At 33.6% G+C, this 25,427-nt stretch overlaps 2 protein-coding genes and 2 pseudogenes across 2 annotated transcripts; 2 read left to right on the plus strand and 2 right to left on the minus strand.

Annotated features, from left to right (window-relative positions):
* Positions 1-2,449: 2,449 nt before the first annotated feature.
* Positions 2,450-11,210, minus strand: LOC120212403 (annotated as a pseudogene).
* Positions 11,211-14,297: 3,087 nt separating this feature from the next.
* LOC120212404 lies at positions 14,298-16,997 on the plus strand (annotated as a pseudogene).
* A 2,701-nt stretch (positions 16,998-19,698) lies between these two features.
* On the minus strand, positions 19,699-20,665 carry LOC120212405 (vegetative cell wall protein gp1-like). The gene is made up of 2 exons (XM_039210719.1): positions 20,310-20,665; positions 19,699-19,716 (listed from the first exon to the last, which is right to left on the minus strand). The coding sequence occupies exons 1-2, from the start codon at positions 20,661-20,663 to the stop codon at positions 19,699-19,701; spliced, it is 372 nt and encodes a 123-aa protein (XP_039066650.1). The 5' UTR covers positions 20,664-20,665.
* A 1,239-nt stretch (positions 20,666-21,904) lies between these two features.
* Positions 21,905-24,354, plus strand: LOC120212517 (ras-related protein RABB1b). The gene is made up of 6 exons (XM_039210794.1): positions 21,905-22,072; positions 22,177-22,316; positions 22,804-22,886; positions 23,142-23,346; positions 23,618-23,686; positions 24,025-24,354. The coding sequence occupies exons 1-6, from the start codon at positions 22,027-22,029 to the stop codon at positions 24,115-24,117; spliced, it is 636 nt and encodes a 211-aa protein (XP_039066725.1). The 5' UTR covers positions 21,905-22,026; the 3' UTR covers positions 24,118-24,354.
* The last annotated feature ends 1,073 nt before the right edge of the window (positions 24,355-25,427 follow it).

Here is a 25,427-nt window from a genome sequence, read left to right on the forward strand (position 1 = left end):
CAACTAAGAAAATAAGTCAAATATGATCATTTGATCAACGTTTTTCTTCGTTGATTGTTACAGTGTTGATATTACAGTTCACGGTATTGATGTGGCAGTCAATGATATTGAAGTGACGGTCCAGATGATTAATAACGTGGTAGATAACATGACAAATTGACTAAATTAATAATTTAAACATGACAAATGAATTATCACGTTAGTATCTTGGACTGTCACGTCAGCATCATGAATTATCATATCAGCATTGTACTAATTAAACGAGAAAAAACATTGTTCAAAGGATCATATTAAGTTTGTTTTTTGATTTTTTGAATTTACAAGATCACATTGAAAAAGTAATTAGAAAGTGACATCAATTTTTTTAAAAATATAAAGATCTTTGATGTTTTTACCTTTATTTTAAAAGAGCATTTAAAATACAAATCAATTGATTTCATTAATTAAATAATTTGTTGGAGGTTTTAAGTTCAATCACCCTATATATCAAGGGTACGTCTAACGGTGTTGGAACTTGTACACTTTTTGATCATCAGCACAATAAATGAGTATTCGGACTGACATCCCTAAATACACCTCCACCAAATTTTCAGCGGAGCCCCTACAAACACACCTGGAGATGATCTTTGAAGGTGAACGATGTATGCCATGATTTGTTTGATAGACGGGGACGTGCATCGATCATTGAGTTTCATCTCAACAACTGCGACACTTCACTACAGGTCCATGACCAGCGACGGCTGTCCCTCAAATTTTTTAATTTAACAGTTATTTAAGTTTTTACTAATTTAAATTTAAATAAAAGTATATTTCTATCCCTCTAATTTCTTATCAATTTAATCTTAAATAAAATTAAACTTTCATCCTCTCTAAACTTTTAGATTAAATATATAAATTTTGAACATACCTTACTCCTAATATTTATTAGGAACTCCTTTTGATCAATCCCATCACCTAATTGCCCTGACTGATCAATCCTCGTCCGTCACATGACACCTTAGAACAAGAGTCGCTACAAAAATGGAAAGAAAGATTAAGACGAAAAAACCTAACCTAGAGCTTTCATTTCCTCCTCCCTGACATCTCATACCGCCTCATTTATGGGCTATTCTTCAATTCTTAACAGGGTTAACCATCGATCTTTTATAATTTACATCATCGCAGCAATAATTTGTTCGATGAACATGAATCAGATATTTGACCTTCAATTCTCTTGGAGCTTTGGTGGTTGAGCCATGGTTGGCAGCTCATGGACATCCTTCAAAGTTATTCCTTTTTTTTCCCCTTGGGTTTGTGTATAAATTAAAATTTTAAAATATATATATAATAATGAAAAGATTTAAAAAATCGTGTATAAATTTAAAAAATATATACATATGAAATCAACAAAATAAATAGATGTATTAAAAAAGATTAAATTAAATAGAAATTAAAAATATTCAAGAATGCACTAAAAAATTATGGGAAAAAAAGTTCAAAATACCTCATCAGTCAAGTCTCGGACAGTCTCAAATTTATTTTTGTTTCTAGAACATATTTTCAATGGAATCTTTATATTGTAGCGAAATGATGCTCGTGAGTATTATTTTTGGGTTCCCCTCATCTGATTTATGTATGGATTTAAGCATTGAATCGAAAATCAAACACAATTTTGTTAAAATACATCTATTTCACATGGGTAACTCTGGAAAGGGTCGAAACCACCTAAAGAAAAACAGAACAAGCTAACTTCAATAAGGAAAAAAAAATGCTAGAATGTCCAATCACTCTCATCCCTCTCTTTGTTCAACTTGAAATGCCAAAAATATCCTGATCATAGCAGCCACCAAAAACAGGCCCTGCCGTTTTAATATCACAACAGAAAGTTCCTTTCTTTTTCCCGCGTCCCAAAACTCATTTATAAAAAATGATGGTAGGGTTTGGAATTTGGATGTACCTTTAAATCCGTTTTTTATGATGTCAGATCGTGCATCGGAAATGTGGATTCGATTTTAGTCTGTGCCAATGTCGTCGTCTTCCAAATCGTGTTGCTCCTGTAAATGCTTAAGACACTCAATGCAAGGAAATAATCCCAACGGCACCCATGGCGTACACACTTTATACGGTTCCAGTGTCATGTGCCAATGTCGTCGTCTTCCAAATCGTGTTGCTCCTGTAAATGCTTGTAAGACACTCAATGCAAAGGAAATAATCCCAACGGCACCCATGGCGTACAACACTTTATACGGTTCCAGTGTCATGCCAGAGAGATAGGAATAAAACCCGGCAGTTAGGTAGATCAAATTCAGTCTCACTTCCTTTCCAGTGATGCGTGGAAAGGGCAATTCAGAATTTAACATTGACTCCCAACTATAGGTGCCGTGAAGAATCAAACAAATGCAAAGGAATGAATCTAGGAATCTTGGGAAGCTCTGATGCATTCCTATTCTCTGCAACCATTAAACCCAAAACTCATTTATAAAAAAATGATGGTAGGGTTTGGAATTTGGATGTACCTTTAAATCCGTTTTTTATGATGTCAGATCGTGCATCGGAAATGTGGATTCGATTTTAGTGTCTGTGCCAATGTCGTCGTCTTCCAAATCGTGTTGCTCCTGTAAATGCTTGTAAGACACTCAATGCAAAGGAAATAATCCCAACGGCACCCATGGCGTACAACACTTTATACGGTTCCAGTGTCATGCCAGAGAGATAGGAATAAAACCCGGCAGTTAGGTAGATCAAATTCAGTCTCACTTCCTTTCCAGTGATGCGTGGAAAGGGCAATTCAGAATTTAACATTGACTCCCAACTATAGATGCCGTGAAGAATCAAACAAATGCAAAGGAATGAATCTAGGAATCTTGGGAAGCTCTGATGCATTCCTATTCTCTGCAACCATTAAAAAGGTCTCATAAGATGATAAAAGAAAAAAAATGGATGCATTTTGGTGGAGGCTCAGAGGAAAAGGCATAACAATTGGGCAAATCCGATACCTGCAACCAAGACACCAGGGAGGGAACAAACATTAGTGTAGCAAGAATATGCAGCACCAGTAAGCCATGTCGGAGGTGGAAGATATCTTCTTGTGTCTGAATATAACTCGAGCTGTTTTCTTTCGAAGGGGAACCGGGTTTGGGTTTAAATAGCTGAGACGAATAATTGTCTTCGGTTTTGTAATCGGATTCCTTTTTTCGTGCATTGCTGCGAAATGAGGCCGTCAAAGAACTGTTACAGAAAAGAAAAACGGAGTAACACTTAACATCACCTTAAGCACTCCAACAAAGAAACGAATGCATTTAGCATTTACCAAGGAATACAAAATAAAACCCATACATTAAAATCTATGGAAGAGTTAACATGAACTTACTTGCACAGGGAACTATGACAACAAAAGCATGTGATAAGAGCAGTATGAATAGGCCAAGTGCCGGATGTACAAATGTTGACAAAATAATTGCCGCTGATATTGGAACAAATAACGTATTGGCTCTTAGAACCCTTATCACCTATTTCCAAAGTAAATCAAGATCAACATAATATATATACACATAATATATATACACATTAAAAAAGGCATTGACATTTTTCTATCCTCAATTTGGGAAATGAAGGGAAGACTGATAATAGAGAGTGACTGCAAATCTGCCGTTGATTGGTTTATGTTGCCGACTACTGCTTCTTTCTTCCGTACCCTAGTCATGGAAATTGTGTCTCTCGTTTTAGCTAGGGCGTTTATTGTGAGATTGATTCCTAGGGGTTGTAATTGGGAGGCTGATAAATTAGCTAAGAAGGGGATTGGGTGATTGTAAGGGTATTTTCTAGGGAGCTTAATGTGGATTTTGAAATAAGCTGATGTCTATGGTGTATTTTTTTAATATTATGTAATCCAGACTGATCAATAAATTGAGGTACTCTTTTCCTCCTTCCGCTAGTTGCCTCTTTTCAAGAGGCAACTATGAGGGAGGTTTTTAATGAGGCCTCCTACTTTTATAAAAATATATATATAATATGTAGTATTGATTGTGCAATAAAACTAAGACAAATGACAACAAATCAACTACAGGAAATAGTTATAATCAACTGATATGACTTCAATTATTCATTCTTACAAGTCTCACATACAGGTGGTACCTTTCCATGGTGAAAATTTGAGATAACCATGACTTGCACGAGGTTGGAGGTGGTATTGTTGACATGGTTCCCATTTATATAGAATGATGGAAAAGCAAATATTCTATTTAACCAGAATTATACTTCTAAAAGTTCTGGTATATGCAATTTGATAATGAATCCAAATAACTTGAGAGATCCGAGCAAAGTCGGTATAGATAGTTGCAAAGAATTTACCTTTAATGAAAGAAACCTCGAAGAAAGATTCATAAACCACTGAAGAAACAAAAGGCCAAAGATTCCTTCCCATAGTTGCCACCTGGAATCAATTAAAACCATTTAGTTAACCACAAGGAGTAAATCAAAATAACAATGAATATCATATGATTTCTATCTATAAGAAATCACACAACTCTATCGAAAAGTGAGATAATTCAAAAAGTTCATAATGTAAATGGGAATGTAAATGGGAAGTAAAATAAAAAATAAACCTTTTTTTTCATTCTTTTCTTCAAATATATAAAAATATTTTCTATATATTATTCACAAAATATATCAACTTGACATCCAGGAGATGATACAAGAAGTTAAAGAGTTCACTGACCTCGTTTTTACGGAAACATGTAAATACGCAGCCACATAGAAGACCAACTGTGACACCAATATCAGTAGAATAACAATCCCATTTGCCAACAGGTAGCAAATTATCGACACAATGATAAAGCTAGAGAATGGAGGAAATGGTTGAGAAAATAGAAAGGAAAAGAACAGGGAAAACAAAATGGGCGCAAGAACAAAAGGCAAAAATGGGAATGGTATTCTTAAGTTGTACTCCACAGCTTTCAGTATAGAAGGAATTGGCCTTGCATGTGCTTGTCGCATCAGAGCAAAAAAAACAACAGCGACACAGAAGCCAACTATCTGTATTAGAAAGTCATGTAAGAATCATAGAGTGCAAATAGCATATAAATGGAAACAACAGCAGAAGATTATTTAGAATCGGATATGGCACCTTTTTTTCCCTTTCTCTTACTAAAAGTCCCAAGAGATAACCATAATATACATTATTTCAATCATATGCACAAACTGGGAGGGTGCCTTCCATCAATTTTCTTCAGCACATGATACTTAAATAATGGGAAATCCTACATTTTACAATTTTGGAACAATATAATAGGAATACGTACACAATGAGGGTTCATATGCCTAAAAATCCACTACTATTGACTGTTATATAACATGCTTCCACTCATTTCATCACCACACTCATTTATACAGATATCTCAAACACCTGATTCATATTGAGAATCTCACCGTGAAAAGCTTCTAGTTACAGCTCCCACATTTTTACATTATATTTTTTTATTGTCACAAGAATCTAGAGGATGACCTCTGCATTTACAATTGTTATAGGTAGCACACTACAGCACAAAATTTCAATGCCAAGGAGTGCTCTGTGACTTATCAAAAGTTAGGAACCAGATAATAACATTTGAAATACCAATATATTGATATTGCACAATATCTTCACCCAAGTGAACTCAACTAGAACATTCCAAAAGCAGCATTCACCAGATTGTTTCCAATAATTTTTTAACTAATAGAAACTAGCATCAAAATTGAAAGGCAGGGAAGGAAAATAATAACCATGAGGATTAGATTGGAGCACCTGTGAAAAATATAGAAGTAAATCTGCTAGCTGCGGTGGTTACAGAAACATCTATGCTTGCCTTATATGCACAATGAGGATCAAGCTGCAATGGTATCAGGAAGAGAAAGAGCTTTAAACTTTAAGAATAGAACAACTGAATTCTGAAATGGAATTAACATTTGCATGCAAGGAAAGATATGGCTCATCACCAGTAAAAGAACAGTTGTTTTCTCTGTCCCAGTAGAAGTCCAAAGTGCCGGGGAAGAATCAACAAGAAGAGTTTCACTGTATAAATTAGGAAATACGTGGAGACCTGATGTAGGATCCCAAGCAAGTGCTACAGGTGGAAAACAACGCAGTTTGCAAAGCTCTGGATGGTTCACCAGAAAAGAGAAAGGAAAACTAATGAGTACAGTATTTTTAATTGAAAAGAATATGAAGTACGAAAACTATTTAAAAGCCAACAAACAAAAGTAACAACAGAATATATCCAGCAATCATAGATCATGATAACATTTTGATGGTAACAACAGAATATATCCAGCAATCATAGATCATGATAACATTTTGATGGTTAATTGGTAAGCATGACAATCAGGTGACCAAAAGGAATTCTAGAATTTCAGGATTGAAATAAAAACAAAAGGACATTAAGATTTTTACTAGTGTTTCCAGTATCTCCAGCTTCATCAAGAAGCGCGGAATCTTTGATTCCACAGCCTGCAGTTTTCAAAGAGAAACTAACAGGCAAAAGGCCTAAACTAATTGCAAATGACAGATTGAAAGCAAGTGGGTGGTCCTCCTTCAAGAAGATATCCTGCACATCATTGAAATCATTCACCAACAATTTTCAGTTGTCTTTGTGGGTGAAACTAGAGTAAACAGGTTTTTGCTCAAGTTTCAAACCCTAGAAAGCTAGATGGCAGCATATCAGACATTCACCTTATGGGAGTGTATTGATAGAAGCATTAATACAGGAGAGAATTCTAATTTCCCTTCGTCTGGATTAAAGAACTGCCCAACTGCCATGGAAGTTGCTGGTGGAGGCCTGCCTGAAATAGTCTGAGCACCACAAAAGCTATATGTTAAATGAGAGAGCAGCACGACCATTTAAAATGTCCAGGAACAGAAAAAATAAAATAGAAAGAAGCCTAGCATTTTGGCATACAAAAAATATATGCATCTTTCACATGCATACTAGGATTTGATCTTCTGAATAGGCTGAAGTTTGGTAGGCTTCACCATAGGTTTAAATTTGGAAAAGAATAAAAAAATAGAAGTGATAAAAAGTGTTATCACACGTCCATCCTTTTAGATTGCACAATTTAGCTTTCTACTCCTAACAACAGTTAACCAATCAAAAGTATCTGATAGTTTCATAATTTATTCTCATAGAGGTGAGTCCTTAAGATGAATAAGCAAAGAGAGAAGCAAATTCACAAAAACAACCCTAGTCCATATGTAGTTAATGTTGTAAAAGGAAGGTTACCGGACGAGGTGCAACTGAGATAGTCAGGAATCTGAAGCCATGCATTTCCTCAGGAGCTAAATGAAGTACAGCAGATGGAGGTGCTTGCTCAGTCTGACTGCCAGGTTCAACCTGGTAGCAATGTACATAAAAACAGGAGTCGATGTCAAGCAAATTACAGTTGAAATCAGAAGGCTCAATAAGTTGTTGCTCCGTTGCAAACAAATTTACTAACAAAATCTGTTATTAAAACTTTGAAATTCCCCAACACTATTCCAGTTTAGCTTGTAAAAGATGCAAGAAACCTACAACAGATTCACAGAACAGTAAAGTGATTCATACCTGCCGTGGTGCTGGTCCTGCAGGAATTTGCACCATCTTTGATGTCACTTCAAGAACCTTTTTACCAGCAGGCAAGTCTGAAGACGATTTCCCTTTTTGGGGCCATAAATGAACTCGGACTCCAGAACAAGGAGCCAGGTTTGTAACAAATATGAAGTGGCCTTTTCCATTTTCCCCCTAGACATAGAACTAAACGTAAGAGAATGCATTGTGAGGCTGAACAAGCAACAGAGGAGCAGCTTTGGTAAAGTTTTGCAGCTTACAAGTAATTTTTGCTTCAAGGAGATAAAATTTGTGCAATAGAAGGGTAGATATTGCTTACAAAAAAGTCCATTGAGAGAAAAAGCTAAGCATTTTTTGGATGTGAGGAAAGGCTCACCAAATTATGTATGTCCAACCACCGTCTTCTCCCATCCATGGCCAATATGGTGACAGTAGCTGTTTGAATATACAAATCCCTCTCAAGGATATCATCATTCCAATGAAAACTGCTAGGACAGTCAGACAAGGTATGCACTTGTGGACCTGCAACATGACATAGCATGTCATAAATTACAATCATCTGGAATCATACTTAAACTATAATTTCAAGAAGCAGTTCTAGTTCAATCATGTGATAGTAAATTCTTCTTAAGGGATAGGAAATTATCATGCAGATGAACTTCAAAAAAAAAAGAATTCTTAAGTTCTCATAAAAAAAAACTGAAACATTTATGTCCTGATAGACAGATAATACCAACAGTGTTTTTTACATCCTTTGCAGGAACACGAGCGAACCAAGATGACTGAGGTTGCATCTTCCAATTGAAACTTTGAGGTATTTCACTGTGAAGCATCTTTGTGAATATGGCAAGTCTTTTTTGAGTTTCAGGAAAAGGCCGACCTGTTCTGGAGTCTACCAAACTAAGCAGGGTATGTGACATCTACATGAAACATGTCAAGAACAGAAAGTCTATGAAAGGCTGAAGCAATGCCTCAATTTTAGTTGCACGTTACAACCAAAATGAAGGTTCTAGTTCAAAAGTCTCTCCCAACCTAGCTATCCAAAAGTGGAGAAAGAGAGAGAGAAAGAGAGATTCAACTTACTTGCACGACTAGTTGATTACACCATAAAATAGTTTGATGTTCCATAGATAGCCATACATTTTTCATGCTTGTACTGCTTATCATAAATCCATGAGTGGAAGGCACAATACCATCAAGGGATTCTAATCTTGAGCGAACCTGTAGCCAGAAATGAGAACAAGATATATATATATATATATATATATATATATATATATATATATATATTTGTGTGTGTGCTTATGTACAGGTAGTCAAGACTCAAAATTCAACATTTCAAACAAGGTATGGTAAAGGTGAAATCATAAAGCACCCTTCTCTTTTATACAAGCAAAAACCTAATGCAAACTATACACCAGAACAGAAGTTGAAGACATACTTGATAATCATTATAACCACCAGAAATGGAAATGATGACGACATTGGATAGTTTTGGGCCAGATACATAACGCCCTGTACGAGTGGTTTGAACCTCATACCCCTTTCTCCATTGGTCATTTATACTTTTATAGTAGTCACCCAGGGATGGTTGTAACGCGAGAGGAGGTGACCTGGATGGAAATAGCATATTCTTAAAGGGAAAAACAAGAAATTTTACACAAAAAGATAGACAAGAATCCACAACAATCTTACTGGTGGGGCTTGAAAGGGTTACAATAGTCTTAACAGCTGATTTCCTGAGATGATGGTGGATTGTAGCAGCTCTAGCAACAAAACCACCCATAGAGTGGCCAACCAATATGACATTTTTCGGCAATCTACCAGCTGTTGCAGCACCATCACTTTCCCGGGCATCACGGGATTCTTTGTATTGATCCAAAACCTGCAAGAATAGGGATAGCCTCACAGAACCTTCAACAATAAAGTTGACCAAAATAATTCGATTTTGCTATGGCCTGGTAGTATGACACTGACAAACAAACAAGCATCACAATCTTTGATGCGATATAGGATATTGCTTCACCATTTTACTCTCTAAGCCAAACTGAGGTAGTTGAAAACAACTTCATTAAATAGGAACATAATAAAAAGGAACTGGAGATCAGAAGTGTGCGTAAAACCTTGCTCTCACTATAACATTTTTCATTGATCTCAGTTCATGTGTGTGTGTAAACCAGGCATACTTGCATCTTTCACTTATGCAACAAAGATTCAGTTAGTTTATCTCTTCAAGGAATTTAATTTGAGATATTGAATGCAGATTAAATGATAATTGTGACCTCAGATGGCTATGTGCAAAATATTCAAGGTTATATGGTCGCCTGGTCGGGCTTAAAACTAAAACGAAGTCCATGTACTCAGTAAAATAAAGAAGTTCAAATGATAAAAGTGATACCCGATGAATAGCATATACTACATATTCAGTGTGCTCTTCAAGTATCCGACCATCCATTGCAGAATGTTCACCCTCAAGATCCACAGCAAACCAATCTAGCCTATTAGCATATTGGTTCGGTAATTGGATGTCAGCCATATCCACATTCCCTCCCTCATCGGAAGCTAGATAAGCTTCCCTATAGAATGTGCGTTCAAGAGGACCCCCTTGATAAGCTCTATCAGATTCAGCTGCCAGAGACCTCACCTGAAAGACATACCCAAAGTTGTAAACTGTACACCGTTTTAGAACCATTCACAAACGAAACAGAATGGAAAAATTATGAGTTCTTTAGCACGGACAACAACAAAGCACACTAATAATAACAACAGTGGTAAAAGAAGGACCTTGCCTGTTTGTAGCTACCACCATTGCCCGGAATAAAAAGAACGGGAATTCCATTGAGTTTCTTTAAGTGTTCTGCAAAGTCAATCTTTTTCCAACCTTCATGGTACAAATACAACCCGTATTTTGCAGATGCCCCGCCCTCCATTGTGGAAATCGGGATATAAGTCGGATACATATAGGTCATAATACAACCATTTGATATAGGCTTCAATAAACCATACAAAGCAGCCACACCAATCCATATCACCGCAACCACAAACATCATTGCTCTCAAACTAGGCCTAAACCCTCGCATTCTTGAATCGTCGTTCTTATTATTGTTCCTTCTTTCATTTTCCGTGTTATTCAACATTACTCCTCGCCAAAAAAAACAAAATCTATATACGAATATTAAAAGATAATCAGCCTTTATGATACAAAATTTGAATAAACATGCAAATTTTATACTAGAAGCAATGGTAAAAATTTTATTCAGCTTAATTGTTGGCAGATCTACTTCATAAAAACAACTTTTCAACTAAATCAAGCTACTTAATTAAAGCTAATTTAAAGAAGAAGAAAAAGTTTAAAAAATGGCTTGAGAAGCTAAAGATTATAAAAGTAAAAGAAACCTTCAGGTTATGAAAGCTAAAAAAAGCTTTCAGAGATTAAGTTGATCTGATTTGACGACGGAATGCTGAGAAAAGCTGAGGAAATAGAAATGTGAAACGGAAACCTGATCGGAGAATATGAAACCGAACGCCGTCGTCTGGGCTTCGAAATGTGACAGGATAAGATCGTGAAATTGAAGCGAGTCGGAGAGAGAGCGCGTGAGCACAGCGCGATTGCTTTGTTTCAAAACGAGACGAAAATGGAAAGATCAGTACGAAATGTGTATATGAGGATTTTGGATCTTGTTTGGGTTGGATTTTAGATCCGTGCCCCATTTAAGTGCTGCCGGATCTAGTTGTTTTGCGTGACCCGAATCAAAAGGCTGGATTGGATCGGAGCTCCGGTTAAGTGGTTGGTGAATTACAAATTTTATTTAAAAGATAATTAATGTATTTATAGCTACAACCAGAACAGAGTCACTATGAATTAAAATCTTAGTATACAACTCACACATAATTAAAAGATAGTTTATTTCAGATATACAAAATTCTGTTAAAACTGATTAACTAATCAAATCGAAATAATTTGACTGAACGGTTAGTCACTAAAATTAGTCAAATATTGAAAATATATATCTTTTAGTTATCTGTTCATTCAATTCTAAAGTAATTAATTAATCATTTAATCAAAATTAACAATTATAAATATTAAATATATGTTTTTTCCAAATTAATCAATGTTTTTCAAACTTTATAATAATGAACATTGGTTTGTCGAACATTTGTTTCAATCTAGACCACGTTACCATTATAATGTAATGTTTGTATTTGAACCAAAATAAGAGGGAAAAAGTGTCATAAACTCTGTGGAGTTAAGAACAGATCGATTTAACAGAAATTAAATTAGTTCAGTCAATTACTTTGATAAATAAATTGATTTGATTATTGATTAATTATTTTAAATTTCATTTAAGAAAATTAATGATAGTTGGATCTTATTAATAACGAAAATAATCATTTGAATACTTTTAAAATTTGTTTGTACAGTGAAACTTAAACTTAAATGCATATTATTACCTCAACTTCACAATTACATTCATAGTTTTATTGGAAACAAATAAGTAATGCTATTCCATAAAAAATAATTTCATAAATGGAATTAAAAATAATGTTACTTATCACGAATAAGTAATGATATTACTTTACCATTTTCCTTAAATTATGTACGTCTATTAACTTTGTTTCTTTTATATATTTATTGATAGTATTAGATCGAAGAGGCTCAATTGAACAAAAGAAAAATGTACAAGGGGTGAACTGGCATAGATTGTTTAAGGAGCAAGGAGAAATAAAACATAACAATTTTGCATAACGATTTATAGTGATTCGACTTATCAACTAAGTCTACCTCTACTACCTTAGCTCCTCACTAAGGATTTTCTAACAAATCCACTATTTGTTCTTTATTTTTCAATGATCAAGAGTAATCTTTACAAACTCTCTAATTTTTCAAAGGCTCGGCTAGAACCAAAATCATTTTCAAAAGGTAAAAAAAAAAGTAAACAAATAAAACCTCAAGGTAGGGTGTTTACACAATAAAACTCACAAACAAAATATTTACAAGAGAAAGTAAAATAGGAATGAAAAATTCTTCTCTTGTGTTGGATTGTTTGGATAGGTGTTCTAACTCTTCTTCAAGTGTCCTCAACTTGTATTTATATGTTGAAATGAAGTTGTGGCCGTTTCTAGCCGTTGGGAGTGATTTAGAGCCGTTGGAGATGTTTTTCTCTGCAAAATAAAATTGTTCAGTATAGGGTATTTTTTATTTTTAAACAAAATTAGCTGTTACTAGCCGTTGGGTTGACGGTATCGATATTAAGTCTATAATATCGATACTACTATGTAAAGTAGTATCGGTACCCCTTTAGGCATCGGTATCATTTTTATTTTGTAATTTGACTAATGCTGGTAGTATCAATACTACCTAGAGAGTATCGATACTTCTTTTACCTTGAGTATCTATATCACATGAACATTATCGATAATGTTCATATAACATCTATACTGTAAGAAAAATAGGTACTACGTACGTTGAAAAACAGTTTTGTGCTCAAATTACTTTTAAAGGACTTTAAATTATTTTTGAAAACTTTGAATAAATTCAATTCAAGTCCAAAAACAATTTACTTGAATTTGTTATATCAAAATATAGTTCAAAAATAAGAATTTTTTTTACCCATGGACTGTTACATATGTTTGAAAGGAAGAGAAAACTATTTAAAAGAAGAAGAAAAAGGGTTACTGTTTCGGGTCATACACCTATTTTTTTAATCTTGATTAAAGGCATTTAACATGTGTATTAGGATTATTATAGTTATTTATAGATCGACAAACTAAGTATATCTAATAATCAAATCTTATGTTTTATTTTAGAACATCACTTTAGCTTATCATAGGATTTATATGTCAGAGATCTTATTTATATGTTGTAGTTTACTTGAAATTTATGTTTAGAAGATGTAGGCTAGTTCAAAGTTATGGTAAATAGAGAAGTTTCTGGAGACGATCTCTACAATATTCATGAAGTATAAAATGTTCAAACTTTTATTCAAGAGAAACATTAGATCAATGAAGAATGGGTCCTAATCAAACTTATAAAATATAAAAAAAATTCTAAAAGAATTGACTCGTAAGTAAAAGTTAAATGATCAATATAAATTTATTCATAACTGGGTGACTAAAATGTAGATATAACCAATAACAATACCTCTACTTGTGATTTAATACTCTAATGACTTGATTATTACAATCTCTTGAGAGATTTGATTATGATTTTTTAAAATAGAGTAATTCAATTATAAACTTAGTAGTAAAGGGTACTTTGTTGTGTAATTTTCCCAAACTTACTAGGGGAAAAGCATAGATATTTGATAGGCTTAAAGTAAAAATAAGCCTCTGAAATATGTCTTTTTCTTTAAATTTCTAAATTGTTTTTATCAAAATAAATCTTTAAACTATTATATATAATCATGTTAAGTCCTACCATTTTTTTAGTTAGACAATTTTTAACCAATGAGATGTTTCATGTAACAGAAAATTAAATACTTATTTTGATAAAAATTAATTTAAGTACCTAAAATAGTTACATATAATATAATAGTTTAAGGATTTATTTTAGTCATAAAATAATTCTGGGACTTAAAGTAAAAAAAAAACATAGTTCAAGGACTTATTTTTAGTTTAAGCCCGTTTGAAAGGAAAAATAAGTCAATCTCGACAAATATCCTTTTTGTTTTCTTAATTTTTTCATTTTGATTAGATCTTAAGAGTCCTCGTTTTTCATTTCATTTCTGATCAAACAAAAGAATGGGAGATCAACTGGCAATAGGAGAAGAATTCGAGAAAAAAGCAGAGAAAAAGCTAAGCGGTTGGAGTTTGTTTGACTCCAAACATGAAGACGCTGCCGAGCTCTTTGATAAAGCTGCCAATTGCTTCAAGCTCGCCAAATCCTGTAATTCTTTGCAAACCTTTTCTGTTAACTTAAAAAAACAATAATTATGTTTGTTTTCTTGAGCAAAGGATTGATTAAATATTTTTTAAGACAAATGGACTTTCGACATCTTCTCATTAGTTTTGCGACCCAGAAATTGTAATCTATAGCTCGTTCCTTTTTAACGAAATGTTGATCGGAGAATGGTTGGAAGGAAATTTCCATTGAAGCGAACGAAATTAGGATTTGGTCGCAATCGATAGTTTTTATATCATTACTCTTCGCAATCGGAATTAGGAAATGTGATTGCGTCATTGTTTTAGTTTAGTTCAGAAAATGTAAAAATTAGGGTTACTTTAAGATAGGATTATTGATGAATTACTCTATAATTCCTAGTGGGTCATTCTTTTGGTTCTGTTAGAAAATATGAGATCTATGGTTTCTTTAACATCGGATTATCTATTAATTGCTTTATACTTCAGTATGTGCATTTGAAATTTGATGAAACTGATTACTTGGAAACCTGTTATTCTAACCTCTTTTGTGTTTTTCTTTTCTCAAGGGGACAAAGATCGATCAACTTATGTAAAGGTAACAAATTGTAACTTGAAAGTAAGTCATTTGGTTTGGTTCTCTGTAATTAACTTTGATTTAAGATTTAGTTTGACCCTTTTGTTTTATATATCTATAGTTAGAAACCTGTTATTCTAACCTCTTTTGTGTTTTTCTTTTCTCAAGGGGCAAAGCTGGATCAACTTATGTAAAGATAGCAAATTGTAACTTGAAAGTAAGTCGTCATTTGGTTTGGTTCTCTGTAATTAACTTTGATTTACCCTTTTGTTTTATATATCTATAGTTAGACAAGCAAACATGAAGCTGCTCATTGCTATAAGAAAACAAATACAAAGGGTAAGTGCGGAGTGTATAGTTTCTCCTAAAAGTTTGGAAGTTTGACTGCATCAAGCCCGCAACTAATTTTGTTTCTATGCAGAGGCTATATCTTGCTCGGAACAGGCAATGAACATGTTGTGTGATATCGGAAGGCTCAGCATGGCTGCAAGGCATTATAAGGTATTGTTTAATCCATTAATATGCATATCTTTCAAGGAAAAAGGAGTTTATCATTCATTGTAATTGCTTATATATATGTGATTGCCTTTCATTTTGATTGGATCATATACTTCTTTCATTTGTGTTTTTTCATAAGTTTCGTTTAGCAGTGTTTTTGGTACAACTTGTAATGTCAAAGTCATAATTTGCTGCAAATTCAATGCTAAATGGTAAAAAAATGGCTTTTGCATTTAAAATCATGGTTTGACAACCCAAACTAAACATCTAAGAAAATGAAGCTTTTTTTGGTTTGAAAGCTGGCTTTCGAATAAATTGGTTATTATCTTAACATCTACAAACTTTTATTATTTTAAGCATGTCCTTTTTTCTCATTTTAATTCCTTACAATCCCTTTTCACTGCAATACTAAACACTTAATTTTGACCATATGTTTTAAAACTTTTTCCAACACATGGTTTTATATTAAGGGTTTTTCCCCAGCAATAATACTAAACTATTGTTGCCGAACATCCATGGCCATAACTTTGTATGGCAATGGTACATGCAGTTATTCATAGGCATGGGTTCTTCTTTATGTGCAGGAAATTTCTGAATTACATGAGCCTGAGAGAACATCGAGCAGGCCATTGATTTTTATGAAAAGGCAGCTGATTTCTTCCAAAATGAAGATGTATCAACTTCTGCCAACCAGTGCAAGCAGAAAGTTGCACAATTTGCTGCTCAGATAGAACAGTAAGCATGCTCAACTTCTTGTAGACACTGTTTATAGTTTTCTAGTACTGTTGATGATTTGTAATCAATGTTTGGTGTTTTAATATGCTAAACAGTTCCATTAATACAGAATTTGGCAAAAATTTTAACAGCTCTACTTGTGATATTTCTCCAGATACGAGAAAGCCATTGAGATCTATGAAGATATAGCACGGCAGTCACTTTCCAATAACTTGTTGAAGTATGGAGTTAAAGGACATCTTCTTAATGCTGGCATTTGTCAACTTTGCAAAGGTGATGATGTTGCAATCACCAATGCATTAGAACGATATCAGGTTGAACTTTAGCCCCTTTGACATGATAAAACCTTTAACTTCTTAAACTGTTATATTAAACTTATGTAAGAATTTTCTTTCTTCAGGAACTGGATCCAACTTTTTCTGGAACTTGAATATAAACTATTAGCTGTAAGTTATCCTAAGGAAATGCTTATCAGTGGTGGCATGGTTTGCCATTTGTTTTATTTTTACTCTAATTGTACTTGTGCATTCATGATATATCCAGTTACTGCCTTACCTCTGAACAGAAAACTTGTTTAGTATATTATAAGATCCATTTACTTTAAATGGTAGTCATTTTTCTGAACAGAACTTGTACCGTCTGTTTTTTGTGACAGGAAATTGCTTCCGCCATCGATGAAGAAGATGTCACAAAGTTTACAGATGTCGTCAAGGAATTTGATAGCATGACTCCATTGGTATGTCAATCTCCGTTACAAATGCTTCTTGGATGAACTAGCGGACTAAAGGTCAAACTAATTAGACTTTTTGTTCTGATTGAACTGGTTGAACTAGCTCGTTCATCTAAATGTGATTTTAATTATTTTCAAAATGATATTAATAATAAATAAATATTAAATGATTTATAGAAAATATATTTGACTTAATGTTGTTTTCTTTCATATAAATTTTAAGGTTCAATTCTCATCATTTTAAAAAATTTAAAAAATTAAGATATATATTGAACCAGTCTTTTGTTTGGTTTTTTACTAGTAGAAATTTTTTTCTACTGTTTCAGCTTACGTATGGTTTTACAATGTGCTATACCTGTTGGACCATTGGTTCAGCCTTGGTCAATCTGATTCAACAACTCTGTGTTAGAGTGGTATAGAACCAGCTCTAATGTGCTTTCTGTTTCCTTGAAATGCATTACAAGATTCTTGGAAGACGACCCTTTTACTTCGAGTGAAGGAAAAGCTGAAGGCTAAAGAAATAGAAGAAGATAATCTTACCTAAAAGAGGTTAATGTCGTAACAGTTTCTTGTTTTGGGTTCCTTTTATGATGATTGCTTTGTGTGTTATGGAGTCTGCCTAATTATACTCTTTATACCCTAATGCGACAATCGGTTTATAAGTTGTTTTACTTGTTTGACTTTAAATCTGAGAATACTATCATGCTGACGATTGGGTGAATTTGAGGTTTGTAATTGAAAATACTGCCGTGTTTTGCTTTGATGTGTGAAAGGAGGGGAAATATAAATGAAGAAAAAGTTGAAATATAAGCTGGTGTGCCGCAAATGTGAAAGAGCTGGGCAACCCCTTTCGCATGATCCGGCTGCCCTTTGATGTTAGTGAAATGAATTATCGCAGCCTTAGAGAGAATTGTGTAGGAAAATTCGGCCGACTTTTATGCTGACAGACCGTGAAGCTTTATGGGTCAAAACGGGCAATATTTTGCAGGTTTGTGTAGATGGTGATATTTAGGATTAGAGTTTGACTGGATAACCTGTGAACAAAATCATTAGACCTGACAAGTAGAAGAGATGAATGTTTGGTGTGGACCGAGGAGGCAGTGGTGACCCATATGGTTCATAAATCAGAAAAGAAGATACAGCCAGAGCTTGCAGAAGACAGGTTAGGAATATATTGCTTAATTATCAACAAGTCTAAGCTCTTTCAATCAAGTATATGCTACCAAGGGACGAATCGAATTTGTAAGATAAATACGCCGGCAACTTTGAAATGTATCATACAATACAGGAGAAATATAACGTCACAACGTTATCTGGTAATGGGAAAGAAATTCAATGGGCAAAAGATTTAGTTAAAAACATTGTTTATTTTCTTATTTTTAAATTTTAGGTGGATAATTATTTGATATATTAAAGATATACGACGATGAGTTAAAATTGTATCAATTTTAGTTCCAATTCATCGATAATGTTGATATTGTCATGATGTGTGTAAAAGTAAAATAGTATCTACATCTTGACAAAGTTGAAGTCTACTAAAAACACTCTATTTTATTAAAAATTAATTTTAGTCCTATTTTTTTAAAAATGCATTTTAATACGTTTGAAAAAAAATAGATATTTCAGTTCGAAGTGTTAAATTAAAATACTGAATTTAAATATCTTTTAAATTCCTATCATTTTTTTAATTAAATGAACTGATTCTTCTAAAAAGATAATTTAGTTTATAAACATTTCAGAAGATAATATGTTACAATTTTTTTTTCAGTTTTCACAATCCACTATTATTAACAATCTTGCACTTCTTACATTTTACCCATTTTTTTATTCCTATATAAAGCATTCTTTTTGTTCATTTATGTTGATGGAATAAGGTGGTTTCGTTGATCGTTTACCTCTTTTGACTTGAACAAAGAGTCACAGTCGATTAGAGATTAATTCATTGATTGATGTTTTTTTCCCTTTTGAGAGAGAAAGGAAGGAGAGGGTTGATGTAAATGAGAGCTCGGAAGAAAGAAAAAGGAATTCATCTTTCGATCTTTCTTAAGGTATAAATATCTCGACTGTAGGATAGTATCAAGCCTAAGATTATAATCATGCTAATATCCTGACACATTATGCGGATACAACTATTAATCATCAAATTTGGATTGTCAAAAGTTAAGAAGTATAGTCTTCAAAAGACAATATGACATGGGATGATTTCCAAGTGATATGGTGTTTTTGAAGAACTTCCAGAGGTTCCGCTCATAAGGTTTGATCTTTTGAGTAACCTTTATTGGTATAAATTTAGTATTCTATAACAATTTTTAACATATACCAATCAAACATTTCATTTCTTATATATTTCTTTCTTATTTTTCAGTTTTTTCCGATTATTGGATTATAATCGAGGAAATATATTTTCAAGCAAAATTTTCATATTTAAGAAGAGTAAAATATTCACCCTCTTCAAATTTGAGTGTACAATTTCTTAAAATTGTGTTATAGCTTAATTTGACTAGCACTTTTACAAAAATAAGAGTTTCCTCTTTTACCCAAAAAATATCAAGTGAGAAAATGATAATTTACAAATTTAAGTTCAGATGGTTTAGTTTCGTTTTGGTCTCTCTATTATGATTTAATTTAATATTTAATCATTATATTTTAATTTAAGATAATCTAATCCTCGGTTTTCATAATATTATTAAATATAATATCATTAACTATAACTAAAATGCTTTGGCTTTGTCTTAAAGCACTCATTACTTCATCGTGCTGGTATTCTTACATTAGAAATGTTGTTTTAAGAAGAAGAAGAAGAAATAAAATCAATATTTTTATTGTTACAGTAAGTATTAGATTAATTAATAACATTGTAAAAGGAAATTAATTAATTTATTTACAGATTGTTTATTAGATTCAGTCATTTATAAATTTATATGTTGTCAGCTAATTCTACTGTTTTAATTATCGGCAAAGAAAAAGATTATTCCTTTATTAAAGATAATGGGAATGAAGCACGCCATACTAATCTAAACAACGAAAGTAAAAAACCCTAACCATACTAATAATAAGATAAGAGCCTTTATCTTACGCCTGATCTAAGAAACAGTTTTGCATGCATCCCATGCAAAACCTTAAAGCCCTCCATGAAACTGCATGCCAAAGCTTAAAAGAGGAAGAATCCGGCAACAGCGGCTACACCACCGAAGACGCCAGATGCCTCGAGAGTAATGGCAGCGGACGGTGCGGGTGCGCTGGCTTCGGAGCTGGGTGTAGGGATATCGGAGGAGTTAGGGACCTCAACATGTGGTGAAGGAGGGGATTTTGACTTTGAGGCCTTGGGAGTTGGAGCAGAGGTTTCGTCATCATTGCTTTTGGTGGGGGAGCTGCCGGTGCTCTTTTCTGAAGAGCTGGAAGGGCTGGGAGAGGGAGGAGATTTAGAATCGCTGGAGGATGACTTGGGTGGTTCAGAATCGGAGGATTTGGTTGGTGATGGTGGTGAAGCATGGGAGCCGCCACCGCTGGAGGAGGGAGACGGGGAGGAGGCGGAGGAGTGCTTGGAGGAAGGAGGAGGGGCAGGAGGTGACTTTTGAGGTGGTGAGGAGGACCCCCCTTTAGACGGCGATGAACCATGAGGGGACGGCGACGGTGCCGGATTCCTGGCGCCGAACGCCGAGACAATTGCCACGAAAACGAGGGCAACGAAGAGAACATGATCTGCCATTGTTATTTCTTTATCAGTCTCTGAAAACCAATTCTCGTGTGACCAAACTGAGGATTTTATTCAAAAGAAAATGCGTCTAAAATATAAACGTAATGCTTATGAATGATTTCAATGGCGATATGATTTATTTGGGATGAAAGTACCGGTGCTGTATATATATATATAAAAGGGTATGGGGTGGCTTAGAAATGCAACGCTGTGCTTCAGTTTTACACTTGACCGAGTTTCATGGATTCTTTTGCGGAAGAAAACTATAATTGACCGAGTTTGAGCGTTGAAGGATCAAATAGACCACTGTCCGCAGTCCCCTGCTAAATAACGATAATACAGAAAATCCAAAGAATTTAATACACAATATTTGTTACGCCAATTCCAATTTAATTCATTTATTATAACTTCTTAACCGTCAACTGCACGTTTCAGTAAATAAATTAAAGATAATTAATCCTTAATGATTGAAATAAGAATAAAAAAGTTAAATGATTAAATTATAGTTTACCCTTTAGAAAAAAGTAATTCAAAATGGGGTAAGCACCTAAATAGTCCTGCTTATAGAGTATTATCTTTTAAGTTTCCTGATTATTAAAAGTTACAAAATAATCCTTTTAACTATAGACACTATTTTGTTGAGTCCATCAACTATTAAAAGTTACAAAGTGGTTACCCAACTATTCGTATATTTCAAGCTCATCATTTTTGTTAAAAACAATTAATGATTATCTAAGTTGGACGTTAACCTACTGGCTAAGATATAATAAAATTTGATCCTAGAATCGTTCGAGTTGCATAGTCATTTGAAATTTTTGGGATCATATTTTATCATATCCACTTAATAGGTTAACGTCCAATTCAGACGACCGTCAATCTTTTAAGAGAAAATGACAGATTTGAAACGTATGAATAATCGAGTGATCGTTTTATAACTTTTAATAATCGAGGGACTCGACAAAACAATTCTCTATAATTAAAGGACCATTATATAAATTTTAATAATAAAGGACTCAATAAAATAATAATCTATAGTGTATGGATCATTTATGCACACTTTACCTATTTAAAAATAATTTATAGACAATTTCTGAACTTTTACCATTCAATTATTTACTCAAATCTAGTAAATTGGAATCGAAATCTAGATGCTAAATACCTCATTCATCCATGTAAAAAGGAATTAATAGTAATAAATAAATAAATAAAAGCCTGTAAATATCAAACAAACCAAACCAACACACAAACGGAAGCCAACCACACAGGAAACTGTTTCTCGTTTCTTCCTTTCTACGTTTCTCTCTCTGTTTTCTTCTCAGAAATATAATTCCAGAGAGGGGCACCAAGAACCTTCAGAACGACGACGCAGAAAACTATGTCTTACGATTATCTCTTCAAGTACATAATCATCGGTGACACTGGTACCTTAATCCTCTGGTTTAAAATTCCCAATTTTTTTCTAATTTTATTTACAAATACTTTCATTTTTTTTTAATTTTTTTGTTGGATTTGACTTGTGTTGCAGGTGTAGGAAAATCATGTCTGCTTTTGCAGTTTACCGACAAGAGATTCCAACCGGTTCATGATCTAACCATCGGTGTTGAATTCGGTGCTCGGATGGTTACCATTGATGGCAGACCCGTCAAGCTTCAGATTTGGGATACTGTAAAAACCCTAACCTTTTAATTTCCCCCTTATTTTTTTGTTGGGTATTAAAATTTGATTTTTTTAGCTGTGGCGTATGAATAATTGAGGTTTAGGAGCTAAATTAGTGTTCCTAAAGATTCTAGATTCAGTAATGAATTTTGGCTGTTGGGTGTAGAAGAATTTAGGGATAGGAGGATCAAGGACGATAATTATGGGTTAATGTTGGAGTAGAATTCTTTTTATACGAAATTACATTTTCGGCCATATATTTGGTTTTTGTTAAGTAAGCTGAACCGAGTTCAAACAAGGCTTTTGTAACTAGGCATGGGCTCCTTTTGCCGAGTTTGTTATCGTCTAAACACGCTGACTCGTAGTGATGTAATAATTCTCCTGGCCCGGGTTAGTTATCTCAGTTAGAGGTGTTTTTGGTTGTGTGATCTTTTCTTTTATCATTGTTCATTTAATTGATGGATGTGAGTCCCTCTTATGTTTGTTTATATTTTAGGCTGGGCAAGAATCCTTCAGGTCGATCACCCGATCTTACTATAGAGGAGCAGCAGGAGCTCTTCTGGTCTATGATATAACCAGGTAAGAGACAATTTTTTCTATATGCTGTTATATGCGAGTTGTTGGAGATTGGTGAAACCGTTAAAACAAGGCTGTGATGTACGAGCATGCTTAAATATCGGGTGTGGATGAGGTGAAGGTTGCATGAGTCTTAATCTTCTCTTAACCTTTTATTTTAGCAACTTGTTTTGTCCTCTCGGTTAAATGGCTGACTGGTTTATTGTATTTCGGTACATTTAGATTTTGTGCTGAACTGCAAATTTTATTCTTGAGCAGGAGAGAGACATTTAATCATCTAGCAAGTTGGTTGGAGGATGCACGGCAGCATGCAAATCCAAACATGACAATCATGCTCGTTGGGAACAAAAGTGATCTTTCTCACAGGAGGGCTGTTAGCAAAGAAGAGGGTGAACAGTTTGCAAAGGAGAATGGGCTTTTGTTCTTGGAAGCATCTGCTAGAACAGCTCAAAATGTTGAGGAGGTAAGTATTGCCCACCCCAAGTGGTACATCATATTTTTATATCTAGCACTATTGTTTTAGTCAGACTCGAGAATGAGTGTCGGACATTGGTATGTCCGTCATAGGTATGTTTAATTATCGAAGTTCTTCCATATAGTTTAAAATCACCCCCATATGATGATCGAACATGTCGGATGCAAGAATTTTGGTTCATGTACTTTTAAGGAAAATGAATGTCAGAATGGCATAGCATAATGAATGGTTTTAACTAAAATTCCGAATCATCTTCTAGGCCTTCATAAAGACTGCTGCTAAGATCCTTCAGAACATTCAGGATGGAGTCTTCGATGCATCCAATGAGGTAACATAACAATCAAGCTGCTTTGTTTTATTGAAAACAAAATTCATAATATAATAGACTAGAACTGAAGACACGTTCTCTTAAATCTTGATGTTTCTTTCTGTATTCATTCTCTTGAATCTCAATGTATCTTTCTCTATTCGCCATGCTAGATATAAAATATCTCGAGAATAGCTATAAAATTTTGGAGTCATAGAAATGGTTTAGCTTGTTCGACTTTCTGTATGGGAGGGTTGATAGGCTTGTTAAATCCAGTTCAAACCTAGAACCATATTCATTAATGGAGAGACGAGTACAGTTCCATACATGAAAGTGTATTTTGTTTGGAATTTGTGCAGTCATCGGGTATAAAGATCGGCTACGGACGTGCCCAAGGTCCATCTGGTGCAAGAGATGGAGCGGTCGCTCAGAGCAGTGGCTGTTGTGGTTGACATAAAAGGAAACGATCATGTGTTGTAAACCTGTGTTGTATTTTGATCATTGTGTCCAATTTACTTGTTTCTTCACAATCACATTGCTTCCAATATATATCATTGGTAAGGAAAGCGAATGTATAAATTAATCTTTTTCTTTTAGTTCATATAAATCTTCTTATCATTTGTACTGTATAACACGTATGTTTGACGTGTCCCAAGAATGCTAATGGCTATGAAAACTCACTTCATTCAGCTCTCGAGTCTGATCATTGTGGATGGAGGCTTTTTTTAAGTTAAAGTAGAACTTTTGATTATAATTTTTTAAATATTAAAATATTTCAAATGTCTTGGGGCTATGTTGTGCAAGTTAATTTTCTGTTATTAATCATGAGTGAGTTCAACAATTAAAAACATAATTTGAAAGTATTTTCGTATACGATATTTAATCTTAAGCGAACTTATATATCAAAGACATTATTGGTTTAAATTTACGTTTTTATGAATCAAAATATGGTATGCGTTCAAATTTATGTCTATAATAATACTAATATAACTATGATTCATTTCACTTAATTTAGAAATATTTAAATTTAAATGTTATTAATTGCTTTATATCGCGGACCATATACAAATTTCTAATCAATAAAAGTCGCAGTATATTTGCATATGTAGGTTTAAAATATCATTGAAAGTTTCAATATCAATCAAGTGATCTCGTGGTTAATAGATTTATTGTTTTCTCTTGAGATTTCAAATTTGAACACCACGTATATAAGGTATGGGCGTTCATTGTCAAATGATTGAGGATCTTTGAATATATAGTAAATTGTACTCATTTTAGATTTATCAACAAAAAAAAGATTTTAATATCAACAAACTTACTGCAACTAAAATAATTTAATCAGTATAAATTCATTTTATATTATATTCAGAAAAATATAATTTATATGGAATTTTATCAAATTTATGATGTAGACGAAAGAAAATATTTTTTTAAAAAACTTATTCAACATTTAACATAGGTAGAGTGATAAAAAAAATTATATATAATTTTAGTGATCACGGTTGATTTCTTAAACGAGGGATTCTTAATTGTTTTATAAAGGGAAAATAAAAATATCATCAAATAATGTTTAATTAATTTTATATAAAAAACATTTTAATAATTTTTAATTGAACTGACACTATTAATCATCATATACTCATCATGAGTTTCATAATAATAGGAATAAATAAAAATAACTATTTGAAAGGAATCAAATACTACATATTAACCACAGATAATCCACGAGTTAGTTGGTAGACCATCCTTAAAACAAAGGCAT

This window comes from Hibiscus syriacus, unplaced genomic scaffold, assembly GCF_006381635.1.
Source record: "Hibiscus syriacus cultivar Baekdansim isolate YM2019G1 unplaced genomic scaffold, ASM638163v2 tig00110013_pilon, whole genome shotgun sequence".
NCBI classification, from domain to species: domain Eukaryota; kingdom Viridiplantae; phylum Streptophyta; class Magnoliopsida; order Malvales; family Malvaceae; genus Hibiscus; species Hibiscus syriacus.